The sequence below is a fragment of the Camelus bactrianus genome, chromosome 11 (assembly GCF_048773025.1).
Source record: "Camelus bactrianus isolate YW-2024 breed Bactrian camel chromosome 11, ASM4877302v1, whole genome shotgun sequence".
Classification (NCBI taxonomy): Eukaryota; Metazoa; Chordata; class Mammalia; order Artiodactyla; family Camelidae; genus Camelus; species Camelus bactrianus.
The window spans coordinates 68,851,673-68,875,206 of record NC_133549.1 but is presented as its reverse complement, the minus strand read 5'-3'; the positions used below and the strand labels follow the sequence as shown (position 1 = coordinate 68,875,206).

The 23,534-nt window shown below is 39.0% G+C and overlaps 1 protein-coding gene across 21 annotated transcripts in view; it reads left to right on the top strand.

Moving 5' to 3' along the window:
* Positions 1–23,534, top strand: part of USP54 (ubiquitin specific peptidase 54) — a 120,088-nt gene that overhangs the window by 75,467 nt on the left and 21,087 nt on the right. For 16 of the 21 annotated variants that reach the window (XR_012510301.1, XR_012510300.1, XR_012510302.1 and 13 more), the window contains 12 exons: positions 9,660–9,794; positions 11,369–11,482; positions 11,619–11,701; positions 12,143–12,248; positions 12,361–12,507; positions 14,195–14,344; positions 15,910–16,078; positions 17,418–17,585; positions 20,144–20,275; positions 20,450–20,833; positions 21,085–21,316; positions 22,243–22,376. Coding sequence is in view for 16 of the 21 variants with exons in the window: in XM_074374205.1 (XP_074230306.1) it covers positions 9,660–9,794; positions 11,369–11,482; positions 11,619–11,701; positions 12,143–12,248; positions 12,361–12,507; positions 14,195–14,344; positions 15,910–16,078; positions 17,418–17,585; positions 20,144–20,275; positions 20,450–20,833; positions 21,085–21,316; positions 22,243–22,376 (1,954 nt within the window). In the remaining 5 variants the exon portion in view is untranslated. Of the gene's footprint in view, positions 1–5,428; positions 5,602–9,659; positions 9,795–11,368; positions 11,483–11,618; positions 11,702–12,142; positions 12,249–12,360; positions 12,508–14,194; positions 14,345–15,909; positions 16,079–17,417; positions 17,586–20,143; positions 20,276–20,449; positions 20,834–21,084; positions 21,317–22,221; positions 22,377–23,534 lie in introns of those variants that run through there. The other 5 variants (XM_074374213.1, XM_074374214.1, XM_074374209.1 and 2 more) reach the window with 3 other exon arrangements.

The window sequence follows — 23,534 nt, the reverse complement described above, 5'->3', positions numbered from 1 at the left end:
ACTTATAACCATTCAGTATCCATACGGTCATTCTGTTTTTCACTTTCAGTATAGCATTAAATAAATTACACCAGATATTCAACAATTTGTAAGGAAGTAGGCTTTGTATTAGATGGTTTTGCCCAACTGTAGGCTAATGTAAATGTTTTGAACTTGTTTAAGGTAGGCCTGGCTAGTCTATGATGTTTGTTAGGTAAGTTACAGGTATATTCAAGTTAGGTATATTATGATGGGTTTATCAGGATGTAACTCCTTTGTAAATCAAGGAAGATCTGTACAGTGAGTGAAAAAAGCAAGTCACAGAAGACTACTAAACTATGATTCCACTTATATACAAATCAAGAATGGGCAAAACTAAACATATTGTTCAGGGATACATACATGTGATAAAACTGTAGAGAAAAAAGGAATGATTTTCACGAAATTCAGGGTAGTGATTATTACCTCTGGAAGGTGGAATGGGAAGGATGTAATCAATTGGGGAGTCTCAAACTCAATTTTTCCATTTCTTAAATGGTGTGGTAGGCACATGGGCATTTATTTATTATTCTTTAGCTGTGTATACACATCACATTTGTTCTTTATTTGAATGATGATTTTTATTATAAACATAAAAAATACTGTAATCATTCTGGAAAGCACACTAAAGTATAAAGAGGAAAATTGAAAATAGCCTGAATTTCACCACAGAGACTATCATTTCTCTTTATGCCTCCTCTCTGGTCTATGATATTTCTAATAATAGATCTTTTTGCCCACTGTTTTAGTAAAAAGAGTACTTTTTCAGACCCCTAAATTGCTTTTCTATCTCTAGTATCTTTCTGTTTCATTTGTTCTAACCTAAGACTACCCTGGAGTACTATTTTCAAGTTACTCCCTTCTTATAACCTTAAAGTGGCTCCCAATTATTTCTTAAATCACTTAAAAATGCATGACTATGGACATTCTAAAAACTAATTTCACACTTTCTTTTCCCTTCCTTTCTTTCCCCCAGCACTCTCCATTTCAGCTGTGACAGCAGATGGTACACTTACTACGCCTCTTAGACATTGCCCTGCGTGTGCCATTCACTTTGCCTGGATCCTTTGGCACCCAGAATAATAACGAACAATAAAGAAAACAATAGCAAACACATCCCTTTTAAAGAAACCACATTTCAGAACTCCATTTCAAAAATTTATCTTCTTCATGAAGTTTTAAAAATACTCTATCCAGATCACGACTGACTTAACAGTGTTTTTTAGCGTGGCTGAATGGGTTTTGGGGAAGGTGGCTCAGCTTTTCTTCTCTCTTGGTGCTTGTCGCAGTGCCTGGACTGTAATATAAACACAACTCTTCAGGGTTCATACAGTCTATAAGTAATTCTTGGATTTTAGTTACGGAGTTTAGGGTATTGCTTTTTTCTTCTCTTTTTCTTTTTGTCTTTCATGTTCTCTCTCACTCTTGTCCTATGTAAGGGATTTTCATATTGTGACTTTTGGTCTCATACTTTTTTTAGTAGGTCTACTAATTTTGACCTTCAGTCCTCATTTCTTAGGGAAAGAGTAAGATGTGGCCAGGGGTTGTGGGGACACAGAGGTGAGTTGATCTTCTGGAGGAAGAGTGAAAGCCTGGAGTTCTGGCCACAGAGCAGTTATCTAGTATCTTGTGGTTAAGTTACGTGTTAACTTTGTGCTGTCTCAGTGTGGGTTTAATTCTGTGTATACTTTTCTCTGTGTGTATAATTCTATATATTTCTCTCTCTCTTTTTTTTTTTTCTCTGCCTCCTGTTTAAAAATTAGAGGACCATTTGGTGAGGCTAATAAGAATTCCTTTTTGCTGGTACTTCAGGACCTTGTTTGCATTCTTTAATGCTAAGTTTGATATGTAAAATTCTTATTTCTTAGATTTTTTTTTTAAACAGGAGACTCCAAAATTCCTGAATTAGAAGTACTCTATAAAACTTGCCAATTCTGTAAAGTCAATTCTTTATGTTAGAGCATAATTGCTTGTTTCTAGAATCCACTATTAAGAACAAAAACACAAACATGTTCCTAGATGAATCAGAAGCTAGCCAGCTTTCCCTTAATCTGATGTTTGGATGATGGATTTGCTCTTCCAAGTCTGGGTGAAAGATATTTATCCCTGCTCTTTCTCCATTTGTTTACTTTACCTTGCACCTTAAAATGCTCTTACTATTGGCCTTATATTAACACCTTTTGGATAATGTCTTTGTTGCATATTTTTGTTTTTTTCTTCTGCTTATGAATGTCTGTCAGTATTCCTGTGCCTTGTGATCTTCACCAGGTACCACAGTGTATGTTACATCCAGTACTTTTTGGTGGTTTGTATACAGTATTTATGATAATCCATTTCTTTTGGTCCTGCAAAATGTGCTGTTTTTGTGTGTGTGTGTGTGTATGTGTTACTTGACACCAAGTCCCTAAAGTAATTTCAGTTTCAAAGTATTGCATTCGAATTATTAATGATGGCTTTCATTAAGAAGAATTGTGTCAAGTTGTCTTTCTGCTTACTTTGAACGACAACGCCTCTCACTGTGACTTGGCAAATAGAAGGGATTTGTGTGCTAATTACCTTGTCCCTTCTAAAGCCCCAAATTTATTCCCTTCTAGTATTGCTAAAAGATTTTTCCTGACCTTAACTCTTGTCATGCTATAGCCCAGAGCTCTTATTTATTATTCATATTGAATCTGCTCTTACACCCCAATCCCCAGGGTATGACTTTACTTTAGTGTTGGTTTATTTATTTATCTCTGTCCAGGAGAGGAAATCCGTCCTCTGTACTTAGTATGCCACAAAGATTTTGTTCTCCTTCCAGGGATTGTACTAGAGGCTTTGCAGTGCCAGGATGTAGGACAGAGTGTTTTTTGTTATAGGCAAAAAAGAATGCTGCATTGATTGATTAAATCCAACAAATCTCAATTAGTGTTTTTTCTTTTAAGACTGTTAGTATAAGGCATAAAAGCGAGGGAATGGTGGTGGTGATGGAGATAGGTAGGGAGGAAATAGGTTTCTATATATATGGTGTCCTGGAATGTAAATCTGTATGTATAGAGCTGTAAGACTGTTCTGAAGGGGCAGGGAAGTCTGTGTTCTGCTGATAGCTCGTTTGTTTATTGGGGGGAAGTTTGACACTTCAGGGAATAAATCTCTCAATATTTTTTTATTGTGTACCATGTAGCTGTTTCCCTAGTGGGGACTGAAGCATAAACATAGGGAGTAAAGTGGTTTAAGGAATTACAGTCTGGTTCTTCTTCTTCTTTTTTTTTTTTTTTTTGTAGATTATAGGAATGGAGTGTTCCTCATTGTCTTGTATTCATGGCCACTATCAGAGAGGTGTAGGCCCATTATCCTCCACTGACTATTTAAACCAGGAAATTAGATTTCTGGTATGTTCCCTAGAAATGTTAGCCAGTAATAAACAGCTCTCAAATAAGGAAGCTATGTCCTTAGGTCTAACGCACATATCATCTGCTTGAGCTGAACTTCCTTGTTTTGCTTGTCTGTGGGATATGAGCATATTTGTCTGGTTTTTGGTTAACCTTTCTTAGTCTTGAAGTCCTATTAGGCTGTACCTAAATATTCTCAACTAATTTAACCACTGATGTAACTTGGATAGTATAAAATGCAAGCTTTTATACTTTTAAAATTCTGGAGTTGAGAATTTTACATGATATTCAAATAGAGGGGTATGACTATAAGAAAAAGTATAATAGATCATAGTAGATCATCATAATTCTTTCCTTTCCAGAGTTTATGACAGAACCTGAAACTTACACAATCTCAAAAATCTTTGTACATGTCCAGAAGGGTCCCCCTTTTCATTTTCTCTGTGGGGTAAGTGGTTATGGTATCAATTCTCAAAATCTGATTTAAATACCGTTAGTAATCTATAAGGTCCTACATTTCTGATCTTGGTAAGAATTAGCAAATTGACTGTTATAGTTTATAAATCTTAACATTAGTTTATGATTTCCCACTAAAAGCAGCACCATTCTCTGGTGAATTTGGCCTGTCTCTGCCTCTGTGTCTATCTGTCCAGTGTCTTGAGGTCTTGGTGTTTCTTTGTTTCTGTCTGTTTGTGTATGTGGGTGTCTGTTTTGCATAGGTAGCAGGAATGAGTGTGATAGGTTTATGAAGGTCTTTAACTTTACCACTGCAAGTCCAAGGTATTGAGTTATGAATTGACTGTGAATAAAGCCCTAAACTCATGGGGGGAGGTATGGCTTTGATAGCTAACCTTAATTTAAAGGGACTGATACAGGATATGTGGGTAATTTCCTAATTAGGAAGTCCAAAATGTAGCTATTTTAAGACATAAGGTTAAAGAATCCCAAGAGAGAAGCTGGCCAGCTGTTCTCTGCCTTCCCCAAAGTTGGAGCAAGAGTTTCTATTAAATTGACTGGATATTTGATGATACTGAGGAGTTACTATTACTTTTTTCTGAATCTGGTAATGATATTATGGGTACATTTTAAACAAAAAGCGTTCTTATTTTTTCGGGGCATATCTTGAAATATTTACAGATGAATAATGTCTAGCATGCTTTAAAATGATTTGGGGTTGGGGTAAGTGGATGGATGTGGTATATATGAAATGAGATTGGCTGCAGGCTGATAACTGTTGAGGACAGATGATAGGTACAGGGGAGTTTATTGTGTTAGTTTGTTTACTTTTGTATGTTTGAAAATTTTTATAAGAAAATGTTAAAAATCTAGTATCACTGTTTTGGGTGCCAAAATGGTAAACATTTAAATATTCTTTCCCCTCTTGAAAGAGAACATTCAGCATTCTTCTGAACACACAAAGCTAGTGTGGAAGTTCTCTTTTCCAGTAGTCAGTGACCCATAGGAATAGCTCCTTTATCTTCCTTTCAAAGCGTTATATTCATAAACAGGCTTGATTAGCCACATTTAGGTGTGTGATTTATTTGGGTCTGTGATTTCCAGGAGGTGTAGAAAAAAGGAATAATTATGATAGCTAAAATGATGAGAGATTTGAGAAGCTCAGATGAAGAAGAGATATAAGAATTTAGTTAGTAGCAGTGTATAACGTGCATCACGCCTTTGCAGAAGATATTGCTGGATACCTCAGGGATGAGTTGGACGGCTGACAAGGGCATTTTCCAAAGACCTTGGGCCCATAAAGCATCAAATTTAGTGACAGCCCTTTTCCTTGACCTGTATCTTCTCTACTCATGATTTCTATTAGATGCAAGGCTAGGAAATCTTGAGAGAAATAAACAGCTGTTCCCTGCTTAAAGACAAATTCTGTGTTTTAGGCGGAAAAAAACTTAAACAACAGCTGCATTTGTAGGTGCCAAAGCACAAAGATTTTCTGTCTTTATGGCACTTTTATCTTATTTACATGGTTTTTACTAATCCAGATAATTATACGCTCATGTGGGTAGAATTGTTTGCCACTTGATCCAAGAGGGATGGGTGGGGAAGCACCTGCTTTTAGTCATTAAAGTCTTGTTGCTTTTGCACTGCATCCAAGAAAATAGTTAACAAACAAAGAGTAATTTGCCTTTTCCTGAGAATGAAAAGGAAGACCTCTTTGGTTTCACTCTGTGAAGAAGAGCCGAGAGAAGCCTCAAAGGTGGGTTTTCTCTGTTTACTGAAATGAAACCACCAGGGACCCCAGAGGGGAAGATGATTCCTGGGTTTTGGTTCTTCCCGTCCTTTCTCCTTCTCTGCCACAGAACTCAGCAGTTGGAAGAATACCAGTTTTTGTTCCTTATTGGTGCTACCACCTGTTCTTATTGCTGAACTAAATGTTCTTGGCTTTCTTTGGTGTGAACAGGATCTCCCTCTGGGAAAGGTGGGAGGAGGGTGAAAAGGGGAACAGGAGGAGGCCCGTCCCAGCCTTGAGCTCATGTGAGAGGGACACACAGGGGTTAGTGTGCTGCCCTAACAGAGGGGCTTTGTGCTACAGCTTCTTCCAGAGCTGCGGCTCCGCAGATGCATGCTGGGCAGGCTCAGGCTGCTTCATCCCTGATACCCTTGCTTCTCCCTCACAATAGCAGAGCAAGACTGCAGATAATGATCAAAATAAGAAAGTAAAGAAGATGCAGGCAGAGGCTATTCTGAATACATTCAGAACTCAGTGCATATGGGTGCAGGCAGAGCTCTGACTTTCAGTCTCTCCTTTTCTGTGCAGAAACCCTTGTTATCTAGGTCAGGGGAAATCTGCCTCTCTTGAATACAAGCAGCAGAATAGAGAAGAGTTTGGTCCTTTGTATCCAGATCTCAGAGACTGGGGAGGTAGCTCAAGGTAGAAGCATTTCTGACTCAAAGCCTTTCTTCCTAGGACAGTGGCAGACAGTAACCGAAAACGACTCCCAAATAGAATAATAATGGTTGTTAACACTTAGCAAGCATTTATATTGCAAACATTAGTCTAAAATATAAATAGACAGATAGATAAAGATATAGATAACTTATTTAATCCTTAAATAACACTAGGAGGTAAATACTATTATTAATTCTCTTTGATAAGAGGAAACCGAAGCCCCAAGAAGTTAAGGAACTTGTCCAAGGTCATATAGACGGTAAGTAACAGGGCTGGGATTTTGAATCCAGATAGGATGATTCTAGATTAGCTGTTACTCTGTGCCATTTCTCAGTGGAGCTCTGCCTTTTCTTAGATAGGGTCCTCTGAACCACAGAACACAGAAAGTATTTTGAGGGACTATTTTCTTAATTCTCTCTAGGATGGTAACAGAACTAGTGCTGTGCATAGGAGAGAAGTTAATTCCTTAGGAACTGTTGATGCCTTAGAATATCAGAGCTTAGTTCTTGAGGAAACCGAGTTGAGAAAGACTAAAGGGGATGTACTTTGCTTGTATTCTATTTGTACAGAACTGCCCTGGAACTCATTTTCAATTGGTTTGTTTTGGACTCTGAACAAAGGACTGGACCTCATCCATCCCTAGCTCTAGAGATAGAGCCTTTGTTAGCAGTAATGTCATACCACTAACAATTGAGAGGAGCAGCAGATTGGGATGTGATGGTGGTTACCAAGTTCTGCTGAGCTGAGGTGACTTTCAGCATATCCTCAAGTAGTCAGACCACCATATGTGGAAGCTGTCACTGCTTCTTTTTCCACCTTCTTTTCCCTTTGTTTCTTCCCGTTTCCTGAAGTTTCACAATCCCATAGATCACTTGGCAGATATCCACTTGCCCTCTGGGAGTATTTAACTGTGGACCTAGATGTTTTCTTTTGGTCTAGTTTAAAGGGTCACTGATAGGCATTCTTCCACTTCCAGCAACAAATTTTTGAAGATCCTGCCCTGCCTTTACCCAAACTTATAGTTGACTTGTAAAAACTTTCTAGATCAATCCAAGTAATTATAATAGATTCCTCTCCCCTCCACTGCCAGCTCCTAACTTATTAAATAATACTAAATATGTTTTGCTGGTAATGCCTCCTTCACATCATAGGGAATCATTTGTAGGGAAATAATAGTTTGCACAATAAATTGTTCTCAGGCTTCTGTAGGGATAGATGTTCAATGTGATTGAGGAAGAATGATGCTAGTAAGAGAATGGAGTGAAGAAAACAGTTCTGACTTGAAATTAGCAGAACGAGGTTTAGTTCCATTTTGCTCAAACCAGTTATATTACCTTAAGAAAAATTGTACCTTTTCTAGGTGATTCTTTATCTACTTAAAAAGAGAGGGGTGAGGAGAGGATAGCTCAGTGGTAAAAAGTGTGTGTTTAGCATGCACGAGGTCCTGGGTTCAATTTCTAGTACTTTTGTAAAATAAACAAACAAACAAACATAGTTACCTGCCCTCCCCCCAAAAAAGAGAGACAAGGGACTTAACATTTTCCCTTAATAAGATCAACCCATATAACATCATTCATTCATTTTATTGATTGCCATTAATATGCTGGTACCATTTTAGGTACTGGGAGTATAGCAGAACATTAAAGGACAAAAATTTCTGTTTTCATATTCCAGACAGTGTAGTCAAACAATAAATAAGTAAAATGCATGGTATGACTGCTGGTAACAAGTGCCACAGGGAAAGATAGAAGAAGTAAGGGTGGTAGGTTTGGGAAAGAGTGGGTGGAGCTTGAATTTTAATTAGGGTTATCAAGAAATACTATATCGAGAAGGGAATATTTGGATAAAAACCTGAAGGAAATGAGTGAATAGTCAAGTCAAATGAGGATGAAGAATTACCCATTCTAGGCTGATGGGACCTCCTATTCTTAGTTCACATAGGTAGGTTTTATAAAGTGGTCTTATTTCTGGTTCATTAGTAAGTCTGAAAAATAACCCTGGAATTTTTTTTTTTTTAATGAAGAAATTACTAACGAGGATTTCAAGTGAGTGACATTCTTTGGCATATTGATACATAACTCATTGTTGAGTGAGTTGTTTATCTGGGTGGTTTAGTGAGGATCTGGGAGCTTATTCTAATCTCTGTGGGGAAGGTCCAGTACCACTTGAGAAGGACTCATCAAGCCAGGTGCCACTTGTTGCCACTCTTTGTTTCCATTCTCTGGATACACATTCATCATTGTTTCAGATGTAGGTAAAGATGGAGAAGATGGATACATTTAATTACACCAAAATAAAAGCTGTTGCACTTTAAAGACACCAGAAAACTAGAAGACAGAATTTGCTGCTAGTGGTACTCACAGAAGACTCGGAAAAACTAAATGTAGTTAGAAAGACTAAAATGAACCAATCTGACTGTATTAATTGCTGACAAGGATATTGGGAAATTTATTTATATTCATGTGCTGGTGAAAGCTTAAGTGGGCATAACCTCTTTATATTGCAAAAAATTGGCGACTACCAAAATGTCTGTCAATAAAGAAATGGATAAATAGATGTTACATAGTAACCTGATATAATACTATGCAGCAGGGAAAGGGATGAAATACATGGGTAATCTCAAAAATAATGCTGAATGTTTTTTTAAAAGTAAAATTCAATGTGGTACTTTTTCTGTAAACAAAGAATACACACAACAAGTATACTATATATTATTGAGGGGTCTATACATATACATACACATATATATAAAAGTACTAAAAACAGAAGATTGTGCAACAAACTCATAATAGTGAATGGTTGGTGGAGAGTGACTGGTCTTAAATGGGACTTTAGCTTTATTGGTAGATTGAAAGTAAGCATGATGGAATGTTTATTTCTATGGGGTTAAATATGTAGATGTTTGGTATATTATTCTTTATGCTTTCGAGTAATTTTTTAGTAGCTAAACAATTTAAAATAAGGGGGCCAAGTTTCATAGGATGTGTCCCTAGAGAATAATTTACCAATCCATTTACATTAATTTATCCTTATTTACTGTAGACCATCTGCCTCTATCTGTATCAGAGGAAATGGGGTAACTAAATTACATTAACTAACGACAGTGATCTTTTCTGATGTGTCCTTGTTGGTATCTCAGAACACTCAGATGGAAGAGCAGAGATCCTTGTTAGCATATATCATGCCCTTTATTCTGACTCTTGAGTTTTTACTTTTTTTATAACTAACTACAATCATATCAACTTGTGGGAAGTACATTTGGCTCCATAGTTTTAAGCATGAAGATGCTAGCCTGACAGACTGGGTTGTGTAGCAGGTTAATAACAGCATTGTGCTTTTCCCCTTGTCTAATCTCTTCCCTACAGGGAATCTTCAACCAGTTTCAATGTAGTAGTGAAAAAGTGCTTCCATCTGACACTCTGCGCAGTGCTCTGGCAAAGACTTTTCAGGATGAACAGCGTTTCCAGCTGGGAATTATGGATGATGCTGCAGAGTGCTTTGTAAGTGCTGGCCTCTGGCTCTCTCTGATATGGGGTGAGACTGTTGATGGTCTCCATCAGGAACTGGCTACTTTACTGCGGTATTTATTGTGCCCCTGGTCTCTGCAGTTAGAACTAGGAGTTCCCCTCGTTTCTCAGAGCTCTAAGTTGTCTCTGTTAATGCAGTGTGGATTACCTAGTGGGTTTTTTCTTTTTTCTTCAGACTTAGGGTAGTTTTGTGCTTGCCGTTGCACAAAACAGTAGTTCTCACCTTCAGAGGAGACAACGTTCATTAAAATACAAACTTCTGAGCCCCACTCTTTTGAGTTTCTGATTCAGTAGGTCTGGAGTGGGGCCCAAGAATAGCTCTGACAAGTTCCTAGGTGATGCTAATACTGATGCTGCTGGTCTTGGGACCACACTTTGAAAACTTCTGCATTACTGAAGATAATTCAGCAGAATAACTGAGTCCCCAGCACAAGTGTGATGTACTATTTAGATAGCTCCTTTGCTGCCAGTGACTTTCAGTAGAAGGCCCTAACTCTTCTGAAATCTGTGTCCTATCCATCAACCTTCCAAAGACTCTCTCTCTGCAATCATTAAACAATCTAAGAGTGATATACACCCGTTACACAGGGTAAAATGTAGGCCAGAATCAGAGGTACTCCCGAAAAACTGGATCACTGATATATCGCTGGTGGGAATGTACAATGGTATAGCCACTCTGGAAAACACTTGGGCAGTTTCTTAAGAAACTAAACTTGCAAACTACCATATGAGCCAGCAGTTGCGTTCCTGGACATGTATCCCAGAGAGATGAAAACTTATGTTCATACAAAAACCTGTACATAAATGTTCATAGAAGCTTTATTTGTAATAGCCCCAAACTAAAAAGCCCCAGGTGCTTGTAATGCATAGATGATGGAACAGACTGTGGTGCTTCAGTACCATGGAATACCACGCAGTTCATTCCAGGAATGAACTATTGATTTATGCAGCAACTTGAATGATCTAAACGGAGTTATGCTGAGTGAAAAACACAATATCAAAAGATATGTCTATATGATCCCATTTATATAACATTTTTGAAATAATAAAATTATAGAGATGGGAGAACACATTAGTGGTTGCTAGGGGTTAGGGTAAGAATTGAGTGGGTAAAGTTATAAAGGGATATCATGAAGGAACCTTGGGGTGATGGAACAGTTTTATATCTTGATTGTGGGGGTGGTTACATGACTATACATGTGATAAAATTGCACAGAACTACACAGACACACGAATGTATGTAAAACTGGTGAAAGTTGTGTAAACTCTGTGGATTGTATTGATGTCCATTTCCTGGTTTGGATATTGTACTATAGTTATGTAAGATGTCACCTGTAGAGGAGACTGAGTGAAAGATACCTGGACCTCCTATGCAATTTTTTGGAAACTTCCTGTGAATTTATAATTATTTTGAATTAAAAAGTTAAAAAAAAAAGATAGTCCTACATTCCAGGAGGATTGCAGTTTCTCTGAGTAAACTGCCAGCTAATTTGTACTTTTGTCTGTTAAGTATTGTTGATATACTGCTTTTGTTCTTTCCCTATTAGGAAAACCTCCTGATGAGAATTCACTTCCACATTGCTGATGAAACCAAAGAGGATATCTGTACTGCCCAACACTGCATCTCGCATCAGAAATTTGCAATGACACTGTTTGAGCAGGTAAAACTTCTCTCTGTCCTTATCACTTCTTAGATCTCTTCTTCAAGAACACTTTATCCTGGGATGTAGGGCGTCAATGACTGTGACAGTTAATGACTGTGGCTGCTTGGTTTTGCTTTTTTCTCCCTGGGCCCAGTGTGTATGTACTAGCTGTGGCGCCACTTCTGATCCGCTGCCTTTCATCCAGATGGTGCATTATATCTCCACCACTTCCCTTTGGTGAGTCTTACAGGGTTCTCTGTTTGCAACCTTGGACACTCCTTCAATTGACTGGGTTTTAGCCCAAGGCACCCAAATAGCTTTTATCTTTATTGCTCTGTCTTTGCTGCTGTATTGTAGGAACTGAGAACAATAATTTAAAAATAACCTTTTTTTATCCTTCTTTCCTCTCTCATCCCTGCCCTTTTCTTTGCCTCATTTCTGGCCAGCAAAGTGGGAGGAGGGGTGGGGATTCTATGAGCTTTGGATTTGGGGACTGGCAGAGGCACTCACTCACTATGTTTATGGGACACTAGACTGATCAGGACGAGGGGCTTTGGCATAGTGGGCAGAGGAAGAAAGTCAAACGTGTGAGTTAGAAATTTGCATGAATGATTTATCTGATTTAGCTATAACTGTACAACTCCCAACATCATCACCCTTCAATTCCCCATCTTGAAGCAATCAGGCTATTTGTATGTTGGAAAGACGAGAAAAACCCTCACCAAGCATGTTTGGTGAGCTGCTGCAGAATGCCAGCACCATGGGGGATCTGCGGAACTGTCCGGTGAGTTAAGTCAGGGGTGGGGTTCAAAGTGGGCAGGGGAACCTGGGGTTAGTGGGAATTGAGGCAGAGCCCGTGGGAAACATGTTAAGCTAGCGTTGTATATGTATTTCAGAGCAACTGTGGAGAGAGGATTCGTATTCGCCGTGTGTTGATGAACGCTCCACAAATTATCACAATTGGGCTTGTATGGGACTCGGACCATTCAGATTTGGCTGAAGATGTCATTCACAGCCTGGGCACCTGCCTTAAGCTGGGTGATGTGAGTGTTAGTTACCTTTATGTCTCACTTGGAGTTCCTATATCTTAGTGTTGCTCAAGGTATATCCTAGGTGAACTATTAAACATAGTATATTGAACAAATATACTATGTATATATGTGCACGTGTATGTGCAAGGCTTTTTAGAGGAAATGGGATGGTGCTGGCCTTGAAAAACAGAAAGGGCAGACCTTAGCAACTGATAAAAATCAAGTAATTAATAGAGTTATTATGTGTTCTCCTCATTGTTAGTTTACACCAGTGAGGAGGAGGGAAGTGTATTCAGCCATGGGAGGTAGTAAGGTCAAAGAAGTGAGCAGTCCTGCCTGGAGCTGCTGTGGGAGTTGAAGGGGGTGGAAGTTGCTGCCTTAAGTCCTAGAATATTAAATTCACAGAGGGGAACCAGAGTCTGCTGAGAAGGTAATAGGGGGCTTAGAAGAGAATTTTAGTGGTTTTCCGTGCATTTGTTCAGGGAAGTAGACAGGGAAACAGACTTCAGACCAGGGTCTTTACCTTGTCAGCTACATACCCTGGTGTAGGTATAGCCAGGGTTTTCCCTCTGTTCAAGAGAAGAACCAGTACCGTAGTTAAGAGACGATGGTTTCCTTTCTACTGGTTTCTCTCTGGGATGGTCCTGTGACTACGAAGATCCCTTGTTGTTGTTTTTTAATGTCGTTAAGCTGTGATTGACAATAAGTGAACTATCTGGGATCTTATTTTAGGTCTCCTTGCCAGGAATGGCTGACATGAATAGGCTCTGCACAATAAAATCTCATTTTTCTAAATTTCTGTAGCCCACACATTCTGTTCTGTTCTAGTTTTGTTTTATTTTTATGATCATTTTCTCAACCAAATAAGTTCCTCAAGGCACAAGTCCTTTTCTTCAAATTTTCTGTATGTGTCTTAGCTTAGGACAGTGCTGGACATCTAGGAATTGAAATGCTGATAACCGGCATAGTGTTATTGCTCCTCCTAAGGGCTTTCTTAGCCTCTACTTAGGGTCCCAGCAGGAAATTTATGTTTGTGGCACCAGCTGATTAATAACTTTTGAAACTTGAGAGTGTTTTGAGTTTTTATTTATTTTTATTGAAGTATAATCAGTTATAGTGTATCAATTTCTGGTGTACAGTATAATATCCCTGTCTTGCACATATATACATATATTTGTTTTCATATTCTTTTTCATTAAAGGTTATTACAAGATATTGAATATTATTTTATTTTTTTAGAGGGGAAGTTTTTTTTCTTTTCTTTTTTTTGTAGTGGGGAGGTAGTTAGATTTTAATTTACTGTTTATTTTAATGGAGGTACTGGAGATTGAACCAAGGACCTTGTACACACTAGGCATGTGCTCGGCCACTGAGCTACACTGTCCACCCCTTGTTTTGTTTTGTTTTTTTCAACTTTCCTGGCTCCTCTTATAATAGGCCCTACAAGAAAATATTATTAAAAGGTATGAAGAAACATCACCACCTTACCTGTTTGGCCATTATCTGTCTTACTTTTCCCTAAATTTTGCCTTTTTCAGTTCATTTCTGATGATCAATAAGGACTAGCCAAAAAAAATCTTTGACTGAAGGGTAGAGAAGCGAGTCAGTACCTTAATTAAGAAACGATGGAGTCTGCTGAGTGATGATGTGAGAGTGTTGAGTATGTGACTGTTCTTGCCTTTCCCTTCTGTCCCCACAGCTGTTCTTCAGAGTGACAGATGACCGGGCCAAGCAGTCTGAACTGTACTTAGTAGGAATGATCTGTTATTACGGCAAACATTATTCTACATTCTTTTTCCAAACAAAGATCCGTAAATGGATGTATTTTGATGATGCTCATGTCAAGGAGGTAGGAATATTCAAGTCCTTCCTGACGTGCTTGGTGACTGACAAGAAACTGCAGACAGTTATTTGTCTTCAGTGTTTCATTTTCATAATTTTGATGTCTGTCTATCTATTGAATTTATGAAAGTATCAGTCTTGTCTTCCCCAACAGCTGGCAAGCTCCTTGAGGATAGGATCAACATATCTATTATTTTCTCTGAATCCTCTTACCAAGCATTCAGCACAGTTCTGTATTTATAGTTGAAAAGGCTTTTTAAAAAAAATGTGTTAATTGGTTGATTTGAGTGAGAACAATCTAATGCCTCAAATTAGGCTATAAGGTTAGTTCAGAATTCCAAATCTTGGCATTATCAGTGGGTAGTACTTTGTCTCAGGGCTGCTATAAATTATTTTCTGATTGTTATCTCCCTGAAGTATTCTGTCACGGATTAACATGTTTGGGGATGGTGTAGAGAAAGTTAGGGCTATGATATTTAAAGTTGGAAACTTGGTACTAGCTAAACCACAGAGTCTGTGGCCAAATGCACTTAGATGACCTGCATGAGTTAGGAAGCCTCTTGTGATAAGGCTAGCAGCTAGGAGACTGCTTACTATAATCTGCACAAATCCATGGACCTTACGTAGTGTCTTCCACAAATAGTAAAATCTTTGTCAAATTCCCTGATTGTCTTCTTCATCTCTTTTTTTACTGTTGTAATTTTGGGCAATTTATATAAATCCTTCAAGCTCTAGATTTTTTAATTCAAAAAGTAATACCTGTCTTATAAAATATTAAATAAGATTTATATGTAAAAAGCACATAAATGTGTTTCAGTTAAAATGACAACTCAGTTATAAATTTCTGAACATTTATTATGATACAAGCATTGTGCCAGTTGTCTGACTCCAAGAGCACACCATCTAAGAATATGACTGGTTCAGTCTCAAGAGAGGGTTAGTTTGGGGATTTGATTGGCTTGTTATGTCCGTGGCTATTCTGTCACTCTTTTCCACCGAATGGCAGCGCTGAATCTAGCACAAAGCTCAGACTGTCTAGGTTCAGCTGTCTATTCTCAGCACTTTGACATTGTATGTCCTGCCACATGTGAACTCTGAAATGGAATGTCATTTATCCTAAGGCAGTCTGTGAGAGAATTTCTGTCCTTTAACTTCATAAAAGTGATTTTAATATTTAGGAGAAAATTATAGAAACGCAGATTTCAAGCAAGGGCTATAATTTGATGGCTGTGAAAAGATATTGATCACCAAGGCAAGTGAAGTCCCCTTACACAGCATATTCACTTTTGAGAATATTTATTCACATTTCATAACTGAGCTGAATGTATCACAGGAGTCAAAGTAATTTTACTCATCATTCCTACCTCTTACAGGGTTTTAATGCTTTCTAGAAGTATTTAACAGAAAAGACTTAACAAAAACTGTATTAAGTTTAGGTTTGAGGTCTCTTTTGTTGTTTCTTTACCCAGTTCTTATCTTTTCATCTCTCTTATTTTCCTTGGAAAAATAGAACAGAAAGATATGTGTTGAAATGTAGATATGAAGTATAATTGTCATGTTTTTCTGATTTAGATTGGGCCTAAATGGAAGGATGTGGTGACCAAATGCATCAAGGGGCATTATCAGCCTTTGCTGCTGCTCTATGCAGACCCCCAGGGTACCCCAGTTTCTACCCAGGACCTGCCCCCGCAAGTTGACTTCCAGTCATACAGCAGGACGTGCTATGATAGTGAAGATTCAGGTGAGCAGCCTGGCTCTTTACTTCTCCCCCACCTGTGATTACTGGACAACTGGGTCTCACGGTGGTGAGCCTAGCACATAACCTAGCTTGGAGAAGGAGGATCCACCAGAGATGAGAAAGAAGTGCCGAGTCGTACTGAAGCCCAACTTGTGCCAGGCTTTGTTTCCTTCCTTTTTAGAATGTGTTGCCCAGATCACCTGGCCCCGATTCAAAAGTGAGAAGCAAATTATGTTGATTTAGACTGAAATATTGTTTGTGAGGGAAACCTCACTATTTAACCTTCTAACATGAGTAAAGATGACAGATACTTACTAGCAATTTAACTGACTCTAGTGAGTTGTTAAGACCAAGAAAATGGTATGAGTTACTACAAAGCTAGTCATTTTGTTTGGGATGAGAGATTTTTGTTGTAAAATGCCAAGTACAGAAGCAATATTCCTCAGCTTATGAATCAGTTGTTCACTTCTAATTCAATTGTTTGGAACTTAAATCATGTTTTCCTGTAGAAACAGCTTGCAGCTTGATTGCTAAAATCTCAGGCTATCCCTTGGAAGCTCATCCTGTAATAGAAATAGAACCCTAATGGTTTTGGCTTGATTCCTAAAAGCAGGAAAAGGAAATGTTCTTTTCCTCTTCTGGATCTAGGGCTGGCCCTGAGTATGATTTTGAAAGAGAAGATGCTGTCTTTGGAATCCTTTTCCCTCCCTTTTGTGCTTCCCTCCTGCTTGGTATGTTCTTCCCGCCCCTGTACCCCACCCAGACCGGCTCTGCTGCTTCTCCCTGTGCTCGACACCCATTCCACTGCTGTGTTTATCTTGGCTAGGTGTTCAGAGGAAACTAGTCTTACTGAACTAATTCACACTTAAGTATCAATAACTGTCCCAGAATGTCTCAGAGATATTAAAGATGCTTATAATATCATTAAATTTTTTAAAGTGACTTTTCTGGCAGGATAGGAAAAAAATCATGGGACAGGGAAACAATTGGTTATTGTGCCAAGTCGGGCCTGGGACTCTTCATCTAAGTACATCTTGCTTTTCACAACTTTTTCCTTTCTTCTACTTTCCCCTCGTAGGTTTTCTAAAAACCCCACAGTTTTTCACAGTGGCAGGCAAAGTGAGGGCTTCAGCAAGGTAGGGGCAGGAGTGGGAGGAATTGTTTGTGTGTCTGGTTTATCTGAAGTTGGGTGTTGGGAAGAGTGGCTCTGGTATATTCTCCTCACCCTTCCATCTAGGAAGTTCTTAACCATATGGACCTTTGTTGCCAAGCAGCTCTTTGCTCCCTCTCTGTTACTCTCCTGTCTTTCCTCACCTTTGCGTGTGTCTCCTCCTTCCCTCAGGGAGGGAGCCCTCCATCTCAAGTGATACTCGAACAGATTCCTCAACGGAGAGCTATCCCAAACACTCCCACCATGAGTCCGTGGTCAGTCACTTCTCTTCTGATTCTCAGGGGACAGTCATCTATAATGTGGAGAATGATTCCACGTCTCAGAGCAGTCGGGACACAGGTAGGGACTTATACAGTAGACCCTGCTGGCCTGATTCAGTTCTGCATAGAGGGTCTCCCAAGAAAAAGAAACTAGGGCAAGTCAGAAATGTTTGTCATGCAAAGGGGGAAATGCACAGAACTTGGATAATTGAGTGGGATGAAAAGAAGCAATGCAATTCTGAATGAACGATGATGTTCCAGGGGACATGTTCCTGTCCATAGCAGCATATCAGTAAGAACCACTGTAATATGATTATTGATGTGATTATTTATTCTGAAATCTGCTTTTCTCCTGCTATGCTCTTGATCCTGGTCATTCTCACAGTGCCCCATTAAAGTGCCCTTGTGGTCTTGCACCTTGTCATGTTCACATGCCAGGCTTTGTTTCAAGTGTAGGGCTTTGAGAGAAGGGGCATATTTATGGGCCAGAAAATCTGCTCATCACCTTGGTAGGGTTCCTAAAGGGCAGAGAAACAGAAGAATGAAAAGCCAGCCTTTTGTTATTGGGAGTTCCATGCAGAGAACATTCTTGAATTGTTCTATTAACCTGTGGAAGAGTGTGCCTGTGTCAGTGGCGGAAATCAATACAGGGCATCAAAGGAAGAACAGTGACTGACTGCTGAGATGAAGAGTTCGTCACCTAAGGAACAGCACGGTGCCCACACTCTTGGAGACTTGGGAATTAGTGAGCTCATGGCTTCAGATTGGGAGTTTACATCCTGGGCATGGCCCCCCTCCCCTTTTTTTTTATTTTAAATAGAGAAAGATACAGAAATACAGAATAGTATACTGCCCCTTCATGTACCCATCACCTAGTTTTAATAATTATAACTCATGGCTAATCTGGTTTTTTCTGTACCTTTTTCCACTTTCCCTATTCCTGCATTATTCTGAAGCAAATCCCAGACATTACATCACCTTTTCCATAAATATTTTAGTACATACCTCTAAAAGAATCATTTTTAAGCATACCATTACCACATTTAAGAATATTAATAATTCCTTAAGACTATTAAATAACCAATGAGTGTTCAAATATCCAATTCTGTTATAAATGTTGTAATTATTTAATGGTTGGTTTGTTTGACTCAGAATAAAAATGAGGTCTACACATTGCAATGGGTTAATAAGTCTTCTACATTTCTTTTAACTTGCTAGTTTCTCCTCTGTTTTTTCAACTTACTGTTGAAGAACTAGGTATTTTGTCCCGTAGTTTCTCCACATTCTAAATTTTGCTTATTGCGTCCCTATGATAAACTTTAGCATATTTCTCTGTCCTCTATTTCTTATAAATTGGTAGTGGGATCTAGAGGTCTGCTCAGATTTATGTTTGTTTTGATGATTATTACATAGATGACTACTGCAAAGTGTGTGTGTGTGGTTTTTTTTTTTTTAGATTTTGTTTCTGAAACTGTGAAACAATAAGAAACCAAGTCACAGGATAACTAAGGCATATTTTCCAAGAGAGTCAGGTTTATGTTAAGGGTTTGTGAATGGCTGGGGTCAGGGAAGCATACCCCCATTAATTTAACATTTGTAGATTTAGTTGTTCCAACTAATTTCCTCCTTTCTTAAATCTTTCTTATGGGCCCAGAGATAGCACATGATCAGATAAAAGCAATAAAAGATTACACTGGTAATTGATTGAAAATATGTTGCCATCTCATTACACTGCTGATACCTGAATATGTACAGGGGTTTTCATAACTAACATGTGAAAACGCATTTCTGTTAGCTTTTACTGCATTTGAGAATCCTAGGGGATTTTCTCTAAGCCTGTATTCTAACAATTCATTTGCTTAGTTCACCTCTGGCTTCTAGTGGCTTAGATCGTTATATCCTTTAGAATCTGACCTTTGCTGTTGTCAAATCAGACTCATACATTCACAAACTGTGCACATGAAGTATGGCACGTTACAATAAAGGAGCCCAAATCTCCTGCCTGGATTTCCCAGTGATTCGTATTGAGGAACTATGAAGGGTGATCTCTGGGTGAAGTCGGGTTTGGTAAAGCATGGTTTGGGGCTGGGAATGAGAATTATTCAGAGTTCAAATTTGAAATGATTCACATTTAAGGAATGTTTAGAGCTGGGTCTTAAAGTATACACAATCTCTTAGGCAAAGTCTGGACCACTTGGGATAATACCAGAGGTAATAAAAATTAGACTTTACTTGGTATGTGTTGCTAAATAAATAGAAGGAAAGCTCTGTCTTCTGTTTATGAGAGTGAAAATATATTGGTACATGATATTATTATACAATCTTTAAAACTTTGGCCTTTTAAAAACTAGCAAGTAATGCGTCCTGGGTCACTGGGAAGGATTATGAGTGGGATTGAGACTAGTAATTGCTCAGGAGACATTGTAAATTTGGAAGTTCCCATTGAATATTTGAGTTTCTCTGCATTTATATGTTGAGAGATTTCTGCTACACTTAAATCGGATAGTCTTGGCCCCTACAGCTTCTAGCCCACTAAATTTGTGGCACTGACATGAACCCCAAAGGGGAGAGTAGGTTCTCAGGAGGATGGAAGTCAGTGTCAGATACCAGCTTACCCCCATTTCCTTGTTTTTTCAGGGCACCTGACTGATAGTGAGTGTAATCAGAAACTCCCATCCAAGAAAGGGTCACTGATAGAGCGCAAGCGGAGCTCTGGCCGGGCCAGGAGGAAAGGCGATGAGCCACAGGCCTCGGGATACCACAGTGAAGGCAAGCCAGCCCATACTGCTTCTCTTTCTTCATTCACTCTGTCACACTTTGGTCATATCCAGACTGTGGCTGCTACTGTCTGCTCAGAGGGCTTTCTTTGTCTTTTGATTTTGGGGTCTGGGTATTCGTGATCACTTTAAGCATTTATATTTGTTTCATTCTTTGTGTTTTTAGGAGAAACACTGAAAGAGAAGCAGGCTCCTAGGAATGCCTCTAAATCATCCAGCAGCACCAACAGGCTAAGGGATTTTAAAGAGACAGTCAGCAATATGATCCATAGCAGACCATCCCTGGCTTCTCAGACCAACCTGGGATCTCCCTGTGGGGTGAGGGGAGGAGACCAGACCGACAAAAAACTTCCTCCTCGGAACCTGCCTTTACACTCTCGTGACTGGGAAGTAGAGAGTACCAGCAGTGAGTCCAAATCCAGTTCTTCTAGCAAGTATCGTCCCACATGGAGACCCAAACGGGAGTCTCTCAATATTGACAGCATCTTTAGTAAGGACAAAAGGAAGCACTGTGGCTATACCCAGCTTAGTCCCTTTTCTGAAGATTCAGGTAAGGAGATAATTAGGGAAGAATTGAGTTTTTAACTAAGATTGATATACTTTTTTTTAAAACCTGGATTTTCTGGTAGACTTGGCAAGGTGCATTTTTACCCTGAAAGGGAAAAATTTTCCCTGATGGGTAGCCTTTTGGGGATATGATTTCAGTGAATGAGTAGCTAGAAGGAGGGGTTAGTTATGTCTTGATTTGAGGTAGATGCTAAATCTACCTCCTTTTCCATACTTGTCCTTTGATCGACATAGCTAAAGAATTTACACCAGATGAACTAAGCAAGCCGCCTGCTTACGACATTAAAACTGGCGGACCAAGCCCCCAGTACAAGGTTTGGGGCCCAGCACGGCCAAGCTGTCACCTTTTAGAGCAGCACCCTCGCCTAATCCAGCGAATGGAATCTGGCTATGAGAGCAGCGAGAGGAACAGTAGCAGTCCCGTCAGCCTGGATGCAGCCCTGCCTGAGAGCTCGAGCGTCTGCAGGTATTGTTTTGCCTTTAAGTGGCTGCATTGTCCCTTGCAGAAATGTCAGCTACTAAGAGGCTTTTCAACTAAGACAAGAAGAGAGATGGACTTTATTACCATCTTGTGGGCAAGCAAAGTGTTGTGCTCTATCAACTTTTTATGGCAACAGCACCCTCTGCTGGGAGAATGAACAAAGGCATTTGAGAAAGAAGAGACAACTTTTAAAGTATTATTTATAAAATAATTATCTAGTAAATAACTTTTAATGAAACACTGAGTTAGCGAATCAAAACTTATAGCCCTATGATCAGAGAGAAAGCCCAGTTTTTTATTCTTGCTTTTTATCTTAGGATTTTTTTTTGAGGTCACCAGGGATCCTGTGCCTTATGAAGCTAATGATATTCATAATTCTGTAAGATAATGATGACAGTTTAATAGTGGTCACTGCACCCTGTCCATAGGGCCCATTTGCTTGATAAATTTAAAATCTCCATACATTGGTTTTACTGAGTTGCCACAGAGACAGGTTTCCTAACATCATAGCTACTTTTGAAAGGAGTGATGTCATCTACAGGAGTGATAACCAGATCCCATACTTTCCCACTGCTCTTCCCTGGCTGCAGGACCCTGTTCAATTTTACACATAAGAGGATGCTACTGAAGTGTAAGAAAGGAAGGCGATCCATATGAGAGCATTTGTTTATTAATTTATTAAGTAAGTTTTGTACCAGACACTGTGGTAGATGCACAAAATGTGAATAAGGGGAGACAAAATGGTGGAATGAGTGGGTATTTTAATTTTTCAGCAGTAGTTTAGCAGATATTTTAATTGTATTAATTTGATGTTCTTTGTTTGTTTGTTTTTTGGAGGGAATTTAGTCCTAGGAATGTGCTAATTATTAGCCTTCTAATTCTTTCACTAGACTCTGATTTCTCTTTTGAAGGGATCCAAGTGCTAAGAGATCAGCTGGGTTGGCACCTTCCTGGCGTCACATCCCAAAGTCTCACAGTAGTAGCATCCTGGAGGCAGACTCCACAGCATGCAGGAGTGGCTGGACAAAGAATCATCCCCTCTCAGGTAAGCAAAAGGATGCTGGATTTGGAGGAGGACTGCCAGTTTCCTTTGAGGAATAGCCTAACCTGAGCACATTTGAAATTACAGGACAGTTACACTTTGAGTGTTCCATCAGAATGTAAATGTGAAGGCATTTGATCTGCTCTATCTCCAGATTTATCTGTTTTGTTTGTTTGTTTGTTTGTTTGTTTTTGTTCTCTATCATGGCTTGCCTAGTTTTTCCTTTCTATCTTGGAGAGAGCCTGGTGGGAGCAAGAAGGAACAGAAATATGGTGAACAGTATTAGTAGCACCTGCTTTCCTGAAAAGAATAAGTCTAGGGCTTTCCTTGGTATAGAGGCATCCTCTTGGCAATGGAATTTTTATTGTTTAATATTCTGGATTGAGATTACAAGGAGGACATGTAGGCTATGGGCAAAACTGGGAAATAAGCAGGTCAAAGCTACCCTTACCCTGCCTCTATGTCCTGTCCAGTATTGCTGTTTTGTTTTTCTTTCTTGAATGTATGTGTGTCCCTCCTCAAAACAAGCTCTCAAGCAATGATCTTACTGTTTCACACTAGATGTAAGTGACTGAAAATAGTTTAAAGTATGCTTCCTCTAAGAGAAACCAGCATTTTAACAAATGAAAGCCTGAAGATAAAGGAATATTGGAATTTCAGGTATGACACACCAAATATAGAGATTTGAGGTAATCATAGGTTTTATATCATTTTTACATTCTTCTCACAACACATATATATACTTATAGTGCATATTCAAATAAATAAAATAAGTAAATCCTTTATTTACTCAGAGCTGAAAATTGAGGTGTTAACTATGTAGTCTTCCCAACATGGAGAGTTTTTGTGATGCCTGAGGTAAGGGAGTGAGTATTCAGTATTGTTTCATTGGTTGAGGAGTGCTGGGATCTACTTGTCTATCTCAGAGATTCACCTTCTCTGAAAGATATGTTTCATCACCCTTTTTTCCAGTCTGTTAGATCAACTGGGAGTAGGGTAACTATGGTCTGATTTAATGAACTTCTGAATATAGATCTGTGGCCGGCTCACTAAGGTGAGGAGGACAGAGTACCACATGCCAGCCTGTAGAGATGAGACCAGGAACATTATTGGTCTGACCACAAATTCTCTTGACAGCCACTGAAAGTTCTTGGTGGTGAC